The sequence below is a fragment of the Myodes glareolus genome, chromosome 4 (genome assembly GCF_982192425.1).
Source record: "Myodes glareolus chromosome 4, mMyoGla1.1, whole genome shotgun sequence".
Lineage (NCBI taxonomy): Eukaryota > Metazoa > Chordata > Mammalia > Rodentia > Cricetidae > Myodes > Myodes glareolus.
In genome coordinates this window covers 23,987,955-24,002,488 of record NC_142029.1, presented here as the reverse complement: position 1 = coordinate 24,002,488, position 14,534 = coordinate 23,987,955, and the positions used below count along the sequence as shown (strand labels likewise).

Genomic DNA, 14,534 nt, shown 5'->3' with positions numbered 1-14,534 from the left:
GCATGTGAGCCTGGGCTATTTATAGCCCAGGATCAATTTTCAGAGGACTTGGTGGCAAGCGCTGCTGGAGCTGGGAGCTGGCAGCCTCACCTCATGGGTGAGGCCTGTAACTCTATGGGATGATGCCTGAGTTAGATGCTGGGAGGGGAAGTCTGATCCCCCACTGTTTTGCTGAGGCCAGCCTGATCTACAGAGTGAGGTCTAGACAAACCAGGGATACACAGGGAAACCCTGCTTAAAGCAAAACAGAAACCTAACAATGAGAGAAAAATAAAAGCAAAGATTAATAAATGGAGGCCAAGTATGGTGGCACAGGCTTATAATTCTAGGACTGTAGAAACTGAGGCAGAAAGGTCTTAAGTCTGAGGCTAGCCTGGGCTACCTAGCAAGACCCTATGTCAGAAAAAAAGCAAACAATTGACCTCCCCCAAAAGAAAATAACAGTAGGTGGGCAATGAGACAATTCTCCTTTCTTTTTTGTTTATATGAACTTTAAAAATGTATATTTGAGCTGGGGAGGTAGCTCAGTCAGTAAGAGTCCTTGCTTAGCATGCTTCAAACCCTGGGTTCCATCACTAGTACCACATAAACTGTTATTCTGAACCCAGCAGACAAGGAAGATCAGGAGATCAGGATCACCCTTGGTTGAGTTTAAGGCCAGCCTGAACTAGAATGAGACCTTGTCTCAAAAATAAATATAAAATAAACTGAAAAAAACTAACATGCTATAAATGACCACATTTTGGGAAATCACAAATTAACTGAATGTCTGTTCCATTTCATCTCAGATATGGGTAGAATAGAGCTGAATGAAGAGGGACGCTAAGGACGAGTGGAGGCCAGGCTACACTAGGTCAATGACAATCCTATCTGAACACAGGTATCCTGTGATTTCGCTACACCTTCCACTCCCCACCCTGATTCGGACAAAAGTCAGCAAGGCTGGGAGCAGCTCAACAGTCACAAAGTGAGTTGGGCGTGGTGCTTGGGAGTGATTTGGAAGCCAGTGTTTCTGAGTTGGGGGATCTCACTTCCATGCAGAAGAGGAGAAAGACACAGCCGACAGACAGAAGCAGGAGAGGACTGTGGAATGCCTGGGAGAGATCTTTGGAGCTGCATCTCCCAAAGATGTGGAATCCATAGGTGAGGACCAAGACTTGAAGTCAACCCAGAGGCCACAGAGGCAGGGAGGGTTCTGGCCTGCTATGTGTGTATCTGGACTTGCCAGGAGTTCACCGCAGGGAAAAAGTCCTGGCTGTCCTGCTTTGCTTCCAACCTGAAACTTTGCCTGGATTGTTCCATCAAGCCACTATCTCTATAGTAAGAGAAGGGGATGGAACAAGACAGACCCTGTAGCCTACTGGTCAGATGCCTGCACATGAAGGGTGGAGTAGAGTCAGGAAGAGAAGAGAGGAGTCCAGGGAGAAACTCTAGAGGAACCTTGGAAAGAGCAATCTGAGCAGAAGCCAGCCGGTCCTCTGCAGTGGCTCCTGGTGTGGTCGTAAATAGAACACAGCAGCTCCCTGGCACTTAGTGCCCCCAGTAAAGCAGGCAGTAGACTACGGAAGGGCTCTAGACTGTCCTCCAGTTCTGGGTACCCCAGCCTGGTGGGTGGCTTTTCTTCTAGAGAAGAAACCTTTTAACTTGGCTAGAAGTCAGGCTAGTAGTTGGCTCTTGGTTGAGTTTAGGTGACTAGAACCACCTCGCCTCTAAGAATCCCAGCTCTAAGCATGTACCAGAACCCTCTGCCCTGCACATTGGGGCAGACTCCTTTGTGGGACACTCACCGAGGCTCCTCAGGCACTGTCACCTGGTCTTTTTCCCAAGTAATGATGGGGACTGGCAGCCCCTCCGTGTGACATTCAAAGCGTGCTGTCCCATTCTCCTCCACTGTCTGGGACTCTGGGTGCAGAGAGAAGTCAGCAAGCGCTGGGGATAAGCAGAGTGAGGAGAGGGAACGAGAGCGTGAGAGCGTGAACACAGTATGCACAGGGACACAGAAACACAGAGCCAAGCAAATCCAGAACAAGGCGGACACAGTTGGGGAGCAGAGGGAGGTGGACAAGGGATTACTACTTAGATGGTGCTGAGTGAATTCCAAGGTCCTCCTGCTCAATATCATCATCATGGTCACACTATAGGTTCATTTCTTAGTAACATGTTCTCTAGAGAGCCCTGAGGGTCCAGAGCCAGGAGAATAGGGGTTGGTTATACCCTGTGCACAGCGCGGATAGGGGTTGGCTATATCCCTATGCACAGCGCTGATAGGAGTTGGCTATATCCCTGTGCACAGCGCAGATAGGAGTTGGCTATATCCCTGTGCACAGCGCGGATAGGGTTTGGCTATATCCCTGTGCACAGCGCGGATAGGGGTTGGCTATATCCCTGTGCACAGCGCGGGTAGGGGTTGGCTATATCCCTGTGCACAGCGCGGGTAGGGGTTGGCTATATCCCTGTGCACAGCGCGGGTAGGGGTTGGCTATATCCCTGTGCACAGCGCGGGTAGGGGTTGGCTATATCCCTGTGCACAGCGCGGGTAGGGGTTGGCTATATCCCTGTGCACAGCGCGGGCAGGGGTTGGCTATATCCTTGTGCACAGTGCTGTGTGGGTGGGGAACACAAAGAGACAGCTCTGGGGCCCTGACTTCTTCCTGGCAGAGAAGCTAATCCTATACACTAGAACTCAAACGGTGGGGAAAGGATGGTGAGGGGGTGAAGGAGCCCTGAATGGTAAGGGTAGATAATAGCAGGAAGGGACCCACTGAGCAGGACAGGACAGGGGGCAGATAACCTGGGTTGGGCTCCTGGTTTTGGTGTGGGTAACTAACCATAGTTCTCACCCCCACCCCATCCCTTCCCTTTGGTCTCCAAATCTCAACCCTCACCCCAGATGCAAGCACTTACTGGCAAGCTTAACCACAGCAACCTGGCTGGCCACGATTCCCAGTGGGCCATGGGCCAGACAGGAATAGCTGCCCTCAATGACCTTTCGTGTCCTAAAAGCTTCCTCGTCAGCACTGTCTTCTGATTCTGGAGGTGAGGACAGCCACAGGGAGCCGTTGGGTAGCAGGCGCAGGTGGTCATGTTCCAGCACGGTGTCCCCATCCTTGCTCCATGTCGCCCTGGTTGGCGGTCCAGCAGCAGCAGCCCCCAAACTACAGTCGAGCACTGCAGCCTGCTGGGGGCCCAGGACCACTTGCAGTGGCCCTGCATCACAGCTCAGCTTGACGGTTGTCTCCTGGGGCAACAGCAGCTCCCCTGTGAGGAGGAAGAACCACCAGGGCTGTGGGCGGGTGGCCTCCTGGTCACTGACTGACACCGGGAGTGACACCCGGTGCCAATCACTTATGGAAAGACCCTGTCTATCAAAGCCAGTTCTCTCTCTGCCAGAAGTTTCTTCCTTCTTGGGTCCCATCTTCCCAGAGCTTGGCTTCCTCACCTACCACAAACCCCAGCTCACTGCAGTCTACCACAACAGCTGGACAGTAGATCAGACCCAAATGTTTGCTTTCCACCCGATAAGTGGCGGCTGTTATGTTCAGTCAGCAAAAGGGACGAAGAGCTCTGCAGGCTAGTGCACAGAGGAACCCTGGGAGTGTCATGCCCAGCGCAAGCCGCCTGCCACCAGATGCCACAAACTTTGTGAGCTCATCTCTGTGAAATGTCCAGAGATTAACGGTTACCAAGGATGTTGAGCAGAGAGGAATGGGGGAGCGACTGCTAAGGAGCATGAGGTTCCCTTGGGGTGAAAATGTTCTAGGCTTAGACAGCGGTCGAGGAACACAACTTTATTAGTATATTTAAAACCACAGGGTAAAAGGGTGTGGTACAGAGGAGATAGCTCAGTTGGTAGACTGCTTGCTTGCATAGCAGACGTGAGGCCTGGATTTGAACCCCAGAACTACATAAATTGGGTGGGTGGTGCACACCTATAATCCCAAAATCCTGGGGATGGAGCCAGGAGGATCAATAGCTGAGGTTCATTCTCATCTTTAGCTATGTAGTAACTTGGATGCCTGCCTGGGTTGCATGAAACTGTCTCAAAAAAGCATACTTGAACACGTGGCAAATTCTATGTAAATTGTATCTCGGTTTAAGAAATACATAGCAATTCTTTCCTTTAGGGCTGTCATGAATGCCCACTGCAGCATTGCCTGGCTCTGTGTGGTGGCTCAGTGGTTTTATTCCCTTTGGAATCCAATGGGTCATCTCCACCACTATTACTCAACTAAATACACACCACAGGCTAGAAAAATGTTGTAGGTGGAAAACTCTGAGAAACGCGCTATGAGGGTAAAGCAAGTATGAGCATGCATGCGTGCGTGCGTGCGTGCATGCGTGCATGTGTGTGTGCATACTTTCATAGAACCTAGCACTGCCCCTGCCACAAAGGGAGGATCACACACTATCCTGAATCAAGACAAAAAATCGCAGAGGGAAATATTTCTTATCATAATTAATGCTTCAACAGGGCCTGCCCATCATCATAACAGAGCAATGGTTCCCCAGTGTGAGTCCATCATCACAGCTGAACTGCTATCCCCTTGTCCCATAAAAACTCAGTAGCCCAAGGTCTCCCCTTAGCCTCTGTCCTGACTCCAAGGATAGAGATGACATCCTCAGTATGAGGCAAGTCTGCAGTGACAGAGCCACACAAAGCAGGAAGGCTAGGCAATCTGGGAGGTGTATGCCTTCAGCTAAGTACTTCTTCTGGGTCTCAGTTTCTTCAATGATACAAAGATATTGGTTCCGGAGCAAACACAGCACCATCCCACGCACACCCCACATGGTTTCATCTGTGTTCCTCTACATACGTGTTCTTCTGTCTGCCACACTGGTCAACACCTAGACTCCTCTGTGTCCCTATTATTCCCCCCCCCCCCCCCAGCATTCAAAGAGGAATAAGATAGTCCAGGGGTTAGACAGCAGTGCACACATTTAATCCCAGCACTCGGGAGGCAAAGGCAGGCGGATCTCTGTGAGTTTGAGGCCAGCCTGGGCTATAAGAGCTAGTTCCAGGACAGGTTCCAAAGCTACACAGAGAAACCCTGTCTCGAAAAACAAAAAACAAAACAAAAACAAAAAAAAAACCCAAAAACAACAACAACAACAACAACAACAAACCAGAGAAAGAAGAGGAGGGAAGGGGGAACAGGAGAGATGGTTCAGTCATTAAGGCTAGTACTCTTGCATAGGACCAGAGTTCAAGTCCCAACACCCACATGGTGGCTCACAACCATTTGTAACTCCAGTTCTAAGGGATCTGAGGTCCACACACAGTTGAACACACAGATAGTGTAAGCACAGTGGTCCAACCAGCTTCCTGCTGACCCTCCCTCCTTCACGCTTCTTCCCTCATCCCTTGCCTCAGTCAGTTAGGACTGTCCTTTTCTCCCCTGTATTATTATTGCTACTATTAATTTTATGTATATAGGCATTTTGCCTGTATATGCCATGAACACATACATATACAAGCAAAACACTCATACACATCAAATAGAATAAGCAACTCTAAATTGTTATTTCTTTCTATTTATTCTTCACTATGATGTTGCTTGAAAGGCGGTATTTGTACAAGTGGTGCCAGGACACGGCTAGCAGACAAGCTGTGGGTGAACAAAGGGTTCACCTTGCTGTCACACTTCAGCTACTGAGACAGCTCTAGGCTGCCTCCTCCTCAGCTGTAGCATCCTGGTACAGCTGCTTGCTATTTGTTGTCCTCAGGGAACCCCATCTCATCCATGCCCTCACTTAAAAAAAAAAAAAAAGACAATGACCTTTGACCTCAACATGTACACTTACACGTGAACGCGTACATACATCACAAACAACACACACACACACACACACACACACAGAGATAGACAGAGGCAGAGGCAGAGGCAGAGAGATCAAGGTCCCAGTCTTGCTGCTTCAACTTCCAGCTGTCCCTACAGCCAGGTGTCCTCTCTGGGACTCAGTTTCCACACATTTAAAATGCAGGTGCTACCGAGCCTCTGAGAATCAACCAAGTGCTGCATGTCGTGAAGGACATCCAAGAAGTACAGGGGCTCGTTCTCTTTTGGTGGGGTGCTGGGGATAGCACTAACGGCTTTGTAAGGTTAGTCAAAAGCTCACCACACGACTGCACCCGAAGCTGCAGAGGTGCATTCTTTAAGACCCTGGGCACACGGCAAGGAGTTACACAAATGCTCTTTGCTGCCCTTAGCACCCAGTCCTTTCTGTTCTTCTAAAGCCCTAGATTCCATGATTCAAATTCAGAGTTGTGGAAGGCAAGCATGGGCTCTCAGCCCAGCAGCTTCAAATGCTCTACTCCCGAGGCAGAACTGCAGGCTTGGGTTTCAGAGGAGAAAAAGACCCACAGAACACGAATCCCCGAGCCCTCTGGCAGCCTCCCCACCCCCTAAAGCACGTCCGGGGCTTGGAAAATCCCCTGCCGTGCAGAACAAACAATGTGAACAGTTGGGGCCCGAGCAGCTGCTGGGTATCAGCAGCCTGGGCTCTGGCGGGCAGGACAGCCGCCAGAGGGGCTGGTGGCTGGCAGGGGGGCCCCAGGAGCTCCAGTTCCCTTCCTGAATATTCATGGCTCAGCAGATGTCTAGCTTGACTACCTCAGAGGAGCCCAGCTAGGCGGAGTCAGGGAAACCCACAGGGATGAAGACACAGAAGGACCCGGGTCCGTCTCAGAGAGCAGCAGCCCTGTGCCACAGCCCAGTGGACCCATTTCAGTGGCTACTTCCCCAAGTTCAAGGTCCAGTCCACGGATGAGGAAACTAGGGACCAGACACAGGGATGCGGTGGGGAGAGCTGAGCAAACTGTCCTTTGACTTTCAGGAGATGAACCTGGAACTGGGGGTGTGGGGGAGATGCTCCGGAGAAAGATTTCCCAGGAACTCTGCCCGGATGCCAGCTTCCCTCCAGGAGACCTTCTGCCTTCTTCTAGGAAAGTTTTTCAAATGCCATTTGTGGGTCTTTTAAGCACTTTTCGTTCCTGCTAGAACTGAAACAAACTTCGTGCTTCAGCCATCATTTGGTCTCCTCCAGGACTTTAGGGCCAAACGTTTCTTGCACAACCTTGGGTTAGCTCCTTTTCTCCCTTTCTGTCTCAGTTTCTCAGCCTTAAGCAGGGTAATCTCCAAACTCAAACATTTGCATCAAACTTCTTGGACTAGGTATAGCTCAGGCCTAGCATACTGGAGGACCTGGGGTTGATCCCTAGCTCTGGATAATTAGGACTTAGTGGTACACACCTGACATAGGAAATATCTGCCCTAGGGAGGTGGAGGCAGGGGGATTAGAAGTTCAAGAGCAGGCTTGAAATACAGCTCAGTGATAAGAGTGCTTACGAAAAACAAGCAAACAAACAAACAAACAAACAAAAAACCAAAAAAAACAAAAACAAAAACAAAGAAACAACCTGAATTTGGAAGCATACGCCTTTAATCCCAGCATTTAAGAGATAGAGGTAGGTAGATTTCTGTCTACAAAGTGAGTTCTAGGACAGTTAGGGTTGTTGCACAGAGAAACCCTTTCTTGAAAAACAAAAACAAAAGAAAGAGGAAAGAAAAGAGTACTCGCCTAATATGTTGAGCCCCTAAATTCAATTCCTAACACTCCTAACACACGTACATAAAGTTCAAGGTCACCCACAATGATACGATGATGTAGGGAATTCAAGTCCAGTCTGAGCTAATTAAAACCAAATCAGAGGCAGGTGGAGCTGTGAGTTCAAGGCCAGCCTGGTCTACACTGAGAAGAGCCAAGCTGTTACACAGAGAAATCCTGACTTGAAAAAACTAAACAAAACAAAACCAAAAGTCTGATTCCTCTGCCACCAAACCTGTAATAGTGGTGACTGAAAGTGGGTGGACCTTACTTGTCCAAGGGACCTTGCTCCCCCACCCACTGCATGGCTGACTCCCAAGTCTTGCGTCCAAGTGTTTTCCTGTTCTTCTCTAGCACACTGAATGTACCAGAGGCGCTTGCTGATCACCAGTCTTTCGCCTCCAAGGGTCTCCCTCAATCCCCATCGGTCTTCTTGGTGAGACCCTAACAAAGATACAGAACTTCTGTTTTGGGGATCCCCTGGCCATTCACATAGTAAACTTACAGAGGTCCCCCTACCTCTGCCACCTGAGGGCTAGGATCAAAGGCTCTCCCCACTTTCCTTGGCCCTCAATCTTATTTTTTCTTTTTCTTTGTTTTTGTTTTTTTAAATTTATTTTTATTTTATGTGTACTAGTGGTTTTGCCTGTATGTATGTCGAATCCCCTCATTACAGACAGTTATGAGCTGCTGGGGACTGAACCTGGGTCCTTTGGGAGAGCAGCCAATGTTCTTAACCCCTGAGCCCTCTCCCCAGCCCCTCAATCTTATTTTTCAAACGGATGTTTTGTTTCTCTCTCTCTCTTTGAGACCTGATCTCACTATGTAGCCCAGGCTGTCCTCCTGCCTCTGCTTTTCCTCCCCCCTTCCCCCTCTGAATTTTTGAGATAGGATTTCTCTGTGTAACAGTCCTAGGTGTTCTGGAACTCACTCTGTAGATCAGCTTGCCTCTGCCTCCCAAGTGCTGGGATTAAAGGCGTACACCACCACTGCCCAATCTTGCCCCTGCTTCTTATACAGGTTTGTGCCACCATACTGGGCTCTGAGAAGCTCTTTTGCCCACTTAAGAGGACAAGTTAGATTTTATGAGACCATTGAGAACCTAGTCAGAAAGGCAATTTGCTATAGTGTTCCAGGGTCTGACTGGAGTTATTCGGTGAAGTCATCAGGATCCTGAGTTGGGTTCCATTCTCCAGGGAATGTTCAAGAAGGACAGGGCATGTAGGTGGGGGAGGGAAAGTAAGGCCAAACATCAGAACTTCCATGCTGTTCTCCACAAACTTACAACTTGTTTGCAGCTGAAGGGCAATCCTCCCTGACACCATAGGCCATTCTTCTTTCCCAAAAAACACAAGGCAGTTTCTTCCAGAGCCTTGGCCACCATCCTCACCACATACTAAGTCCCTCCCTCCAACTGTTGGATGCAGGGTCTGAATAGGTGCCATGGACACAAGAAAGGCCTCAGTCCCCTCTCTCTCCAATCCAGGGAGGGAGACTCAGTGTCATCTAGGGTGACAACAAAGCCACATTCAACATGGCCTGTCTCCCCCTGGTCCCCGATATTTGTGTCCACCAAGCCATACAAAACAAGCCACCCCCAAGTGAAAGCGCCTTGTGGGTCCCCTGGCTACTTCTTCCTAGAACAGCTTTGGAACAGTCTGATTAGGCCACTTGTCCCTGCACATCTTCTGACCTCTAGAAAACTGTGTGCCTAGATTGCTGCAGTTACCACTCCAGACCATTTTTGAGACCCTGTCTCACGTAACTCAGGCTGCTCTTGAACTCTATAGGCAGCTGAGAATGACCTTGAATGTCTGATCCCTTCGCCTCTACCTCCCAAGTGCTGGGATTACAGGTTGGATCACAGGGCCAGTTGCATGCTGGGCAAAGCACTCTACCAACTGAGCAACAACCCTGGCCCTGTTTTTGGCTTGTCTTTAACAATCTCTTAGGGTTATATCCGAGTTGTCCTTTAGGCTTTAGCATCTATAACAGTGTCTTGTGTCGAGTAGATCCTCTACTTAAGTAGCTGTGTAGACATGCAGACCCTCTCAAATAATAGAGAATTCTATCCTTATGCCTGTCCAAGCCATGGCTTTGTTATCTGTGAAAATACAGTAAATCCCTTCAGAGTTAGGGACAATCTGAATAATACAGACAGAAACTGCCTGGTATATTATGTAGCCTCTAGACACCTAATAAAATGCTTTAAAGCCACCTAGACTGAGGGCTTGGGATATGTTCATCTGGTAGAATGCTTACCTAGTATGCCTGAAACCCTGGATTTAGTCCCAACACTGTATAAACTATATGTGTTGGTAAATCCTGTACTCCCAACACTCAGAGGGTAGAGGCAGAAAAATCAGAAGTTCAAAGCTATATAGTAAGTTCAAGGCCAGCCTGGGCTACAATGGACCTGTCTGAAACAAGCAAACTAAAACCACACAGAAACAGAACAGCAAATTCATAGTAAAACTTTGTCTAAATATAATTAGGGCAGGGAATCCTTTAGCTTGCTGGTTCTGCTATACGTCTCATATGCTTAAAAGTATTTCTTCTGGGCTGGAGAGGTGGCTCAGAAGTTAAGAGCACTGACTGCTCTTCCAGAGGTCCTGAGTTCAATTCCCAGCAACCCCATGATGGCTCAAAACCATCTATTGTGAGATCTGGGGCCCTCTTCTTGTGTGTAGGTATACACACAGGCTGAACACTGTGTACATAATAAACAAATAAATCTTTAAGGGGAAAAAAAAAGGATTTCTTCTGAGTCCACGCTGTCTCTGCATATGAACTGTTGATGGGTGCCATAGCTCTGTTCTCAGAACTATTTAACAAGGTCGTGTAAAGTAAGAGACCCCTATTAGGAGATCAGAAGTCCTGACATGCACCTGGGAGAAAGCTTATTGGCTCTTGGCTTCCTTGACCCCAATGACCCCATGGTTCCTCTACAGCTATAGGAGTCCTCAGCTGGCCTAGCCCAGAGGAGAATGCAGGACCCCAGGGTAGCCTTTCTGGCTTTCCTTCCTGAACCCCATTTCCCATTCCATCAACTTCTCCATAGAGCCCCTCATTCTTCCCCCTGCCCTCCTGGGAGCCCCAGGCCTGTCTGGCAGCCACATATGTTCTGCATCTGGAATTCCAAGTCTGGTTGCTGTACCTCAGAGACCATGGAGGGAACAGGAGATGAGCAAAAGAATTCCACATCCTCGGACCAACCAGAGAGAAGATTCAGGTCTAAAGGGGCTAACCTGTCTTACGGAAGAAGTGCAGAGGGGTGGACTTGCTATGTTCCCAGATCCCTGGGAAGAGTGACTGGGCGGCCTTACAAAGAGGAGCCAGAAGACTGCTAGGGCCCAAGATCAATTTCTCACTGAGTAACTTCGGGAAGCCACATAGGTTTCTTGTCTTGTAAAATGGGCTCACAATAAATTCTTTTTTTACTTTCTCTTTTTTGACGGGAGCAACTCGAGTCGCTATGTAGCCCAGGCTGGCACTTAACTCACAGCAATCCTTCTGCCTCAGTCTTTCAAGCACTAGGTTACAAAGAGGCACCACAATGCCTAGTTTCCCATGTTTCTTTGAGTGCTGACATTACATGATATCATGAGATTTCTTAGCTTGAAGGAGATACTGTCAGGAAACTATCCATATATAAACGTGATTAATGAGGCCATGGTAACACACACAGGTTCAGCTTAAGGTAATAGGTAAATTTCCTGCAAGAATCACTATCAAAAGAAGCTTCCTAATCTAATCTTTAGTCCCAGCACTCAGAAAGCAGAGGCAGGCAGATCTCTTGAGTTCCAGGCCAGCCTGGTCTACAGAGCAAGTCCCAGGACAGCCAGGGCTACAACCCTGACTCAAAACAAACAAACAAAAAGCTTCTAGTGTTGACCTCTAGGAAGGGCCTGAGTCTCAAGGTTGAGAAAGGGATGGCAGGGAGGAGGTTTTCCAGATGGGGTAAACTCACCTATGTTCTCAGAGCTCTCTGGGTCCCCCAAGCCCTCAATTCTAACTTGAGTGGAAGGGGGAGCCCCACTCCTTCATATGGTAAAAGAACTCAGCTTCTTGCCACTGCCCTCAGATGGAAATCTTATTCCTATGAGCTCACAGCCACAACCTCTGACCCATAGGCAAGGACAGAGGACTGGGCAGGTGCTGCCGTCGTCCTAACCCAACCCTTCATTCTGGCCCATACTGACTTTTCTGGGAAGACTATTATGTTTGATTTTCTTCCTTACTACTAATAAACCATATCTATAGGTGCGGGAGAGATGGCTCAGTGGTTAAAAGCACTGGCTACTCTTCCAGAGGACCTGGGTTAAGCTCCCAGCATCCACATGATGACTCACAATCATCTGTAGCTCCAGTTCCAAGGAATCTGACACTGTCATCTGGTTTCCACAGGCACTGGGCACACATGTGGTGCACAGACATATTTGCAGGCAAAATGCCCATACACATATACAAAACTGATAACAAAGAAAAACCCACTGATCTATGCTCACACCCTTCCAATTCCATTTCCTTAGTACCTCTAGAATCCAGTGCATCTGGCCATGCAAGCCACTAGCTGCCACCACTGCCTCCTGTATCCCCACCTCCTCCCGAGGAGGGCTTCTTGCCTAGCCCTGTACCATCCATCCTCCACAGGGGCTACAGTGAGCTGATGCAAAGCTAGTTTGAAAACCTGCCCATAGTGGGGTAGGAGGGTCTCAGGCCAGACTTGGTGGGACTAACACTGCTCTTTGCGAGCTGGGACCAGTTCCTTCCTTAGCCTCCTCTCTTGACACGCTAGTAGCCTGCCCCTCCCCCATCTGCCCAACTCCCACCCCGTTCTAACCGCCAGCCAGATTTAGCTTGATGCAATGATGTGAACTAAATCTCCTCCCAGTATTGGCACCCCCTGCTTGATCCGGAAGACTCCTCCCTCTGCGGGGCTGGCTCTTCCTCTCTCCATCAATTTCTTCAGAACCTTTTCTGATCTTCCCAGTATGGCTCAGGAGCCTCTCTTCCGCAGCACCTTGCCAATCCTGGCCTCCGACCCTGACACTAAGACTGGCAGCCTGCAGCTAGGATCTTGTTTGCAACATACTGGGCATCAGGCAAACGTTAACCTATAAAGAGAGCCCAACAAACACTGTGAAAGAATGGATGACCTCTACCCTAAAGGGGTGTCCACAGACTGCAGAGGTTTACACACTCAAAGGAGGTTAAGCCAGGGCAAGAATAGTAGTTTGCTGTTAGTCATTCAGATGGCCATGAAGACTCCCAATGCACGCTACTCTCTGCCTATGTAGTGGGGAGCAGGGAAAGGCCAGTCTCCAGACTTTCTCCGGTGCTCCGGCCCGAGGCCTCAGAAGTATTTAATAAAATGCGAGTGCGATTGCCAGCCAGGATCCCGCGTTCCTGAAGCTTTGGGAAGAGTAGGAAGAGGAGGGGACACACAGCTGCAACTATTCCTAATCCTTTGGGCTCCAGGAAGATAGCCACCTCTCTGACATTTGCCCGCGCCACATTCACCTGACAACTCCCGGGCCCCTAGTTTCTGCGACCCAGCCAGCCCCACGCACCGAGAGGTCACCACCGGCTTCCAGCCGGGTCCACGGTCTCAGAGGGAAAGGGGCGTGTCTGGCTGGGCGAGCTAGGGTCCGAGCTGTTTCCAGCACTCTCCCACACGCTGTTTTCCTGGAGATGGGCCTGGGGTTGGCCCGGCGAGGCTCCTTCCCCCCCCCCCCCCCAGCCCACTCCCGCCGCCCTCCCTGCCTCCCTCCCACGTGGCCTGGCCCAGTCTCTCTGGAAAGCCGCAGCAGCTGGAGAAAAATCCCCCTCCCCACCCCCACTGCCAAGTCCCTCCCCGACTCGCCCCGGACACATCCTCAACTCCCTCCCCGGCAGGGAAGGCAAGAAGTAATCGAACAAAGCGGGCAGCCCATCCCCCTCGCGGCCCTACCACCTAACCTCCCTTGGGTTGCCCCGCAAACGCACATCCCACTGAGAATCAGAGGGCCCAGGGGTGGCAGAAGCAGCTCTGGCATACACACTTGGACACTTCGTTACTCCCTCCCAGCCCTTTCTCCGGTGTGTGCAATTGTGATCTTTACCCCTGACCCTACCCTACGCTAGGACCCGGAGACTGGTGGGGGCCTTGCTGACCTCGTCCACGCTTCTCCTGTCCGCCCTTTGGGGTGGGGCAGGAGTGACACGCGTCCCATCCAGAGACCAAATGTTGGGTCCGTTCACTAAAGCAACTGGTTTCCTGCCCTTCCCCCACCTCCTCCGAACCCCAGGTCTGGGTCCACAACCCCATATTCCCCTACCGCTCTAGCTGGCCCCAGGGGCCACACCCACTGGGCAAAGTTGAGTGTGGTTTTTCTCACCGCCGCCCCCACCACGAGCAAGGACACTCCCCAAAAGCCAAGGCCAAATATTAGCTCAGCCGCATCCAGTTACACACGCACCCGACACAAATGGAGGTGTAAGAGCACACTCCCGCCCCGCCTGCTCTCTCAGGCACACTCGCGACCGCGAGACGCGTGCGGGCAGGGCAGAAGCATGCCCCGCTTAGAGCTACCAGCGCCGCAGCCACCCGCGCGCCGGCGATGCCACCCGGCGCCTTAGGCACTCGCTGTGGACACATTCTCCCGCAGGACACCCCCACCCCGACACACAGACACGTACACCTCACACACACAAGGTCCACGCGCAGGGGGACACGCACGGACACAGCAAGGACACACACCCCCTGCGGGCAAGTCCCCGCAGCCCCGGCGTGCAAACATCGCGGGCGCTGGGGACGCCCACTAGCGACTGCGGCCACCCGGGCCCTTACCGCGCGCGGACAGCAGGCAGAAGGTCAGCGCCAGGAGCCCGCGGCCCGTGTCCGCCCGCGCCATAGGGCCGGGCTCGGGCCGCCGCTGCCGCGTCCG

At 50.7% G+C, this 14,534-nt stretch overlaps 1 protein-coding gene across 2 annotated transcripts in view; it reads right to left on the bottom strand.

The window, feature by feature from the left end:
• Window positions 1-14,534, bottom strand: part of Igdcc4 (immunoglobulin superfamily DCC subclass member 4) — a 35,326-nt gene extending 20,792 nt beyond the window's left edge. For both annotated transcript variants that reach the window (XM_048423809.3, XM_048423810.3), the window contains exons 1-3: window positions 14,438-14,534; window positions 2,905-3,258; window positions 1,788-1,929 (exon numbers count right to left, since the gene is read on the bottom strand). In XM_048423809.3, coding sequence (XP_048279766.3) covers window positions 1,788-1,929; window positions 2,905-3,258; window positions 14,438-14,501 — 560 coding nt within the window. In that variant the 5' untranslated portion in view covers window positions 14,502-14,534. The remainder of the gene's footprint in view (window positions 1-1,787; window positions 1,930-2,904; window positions 3,259-14,437) is intronic.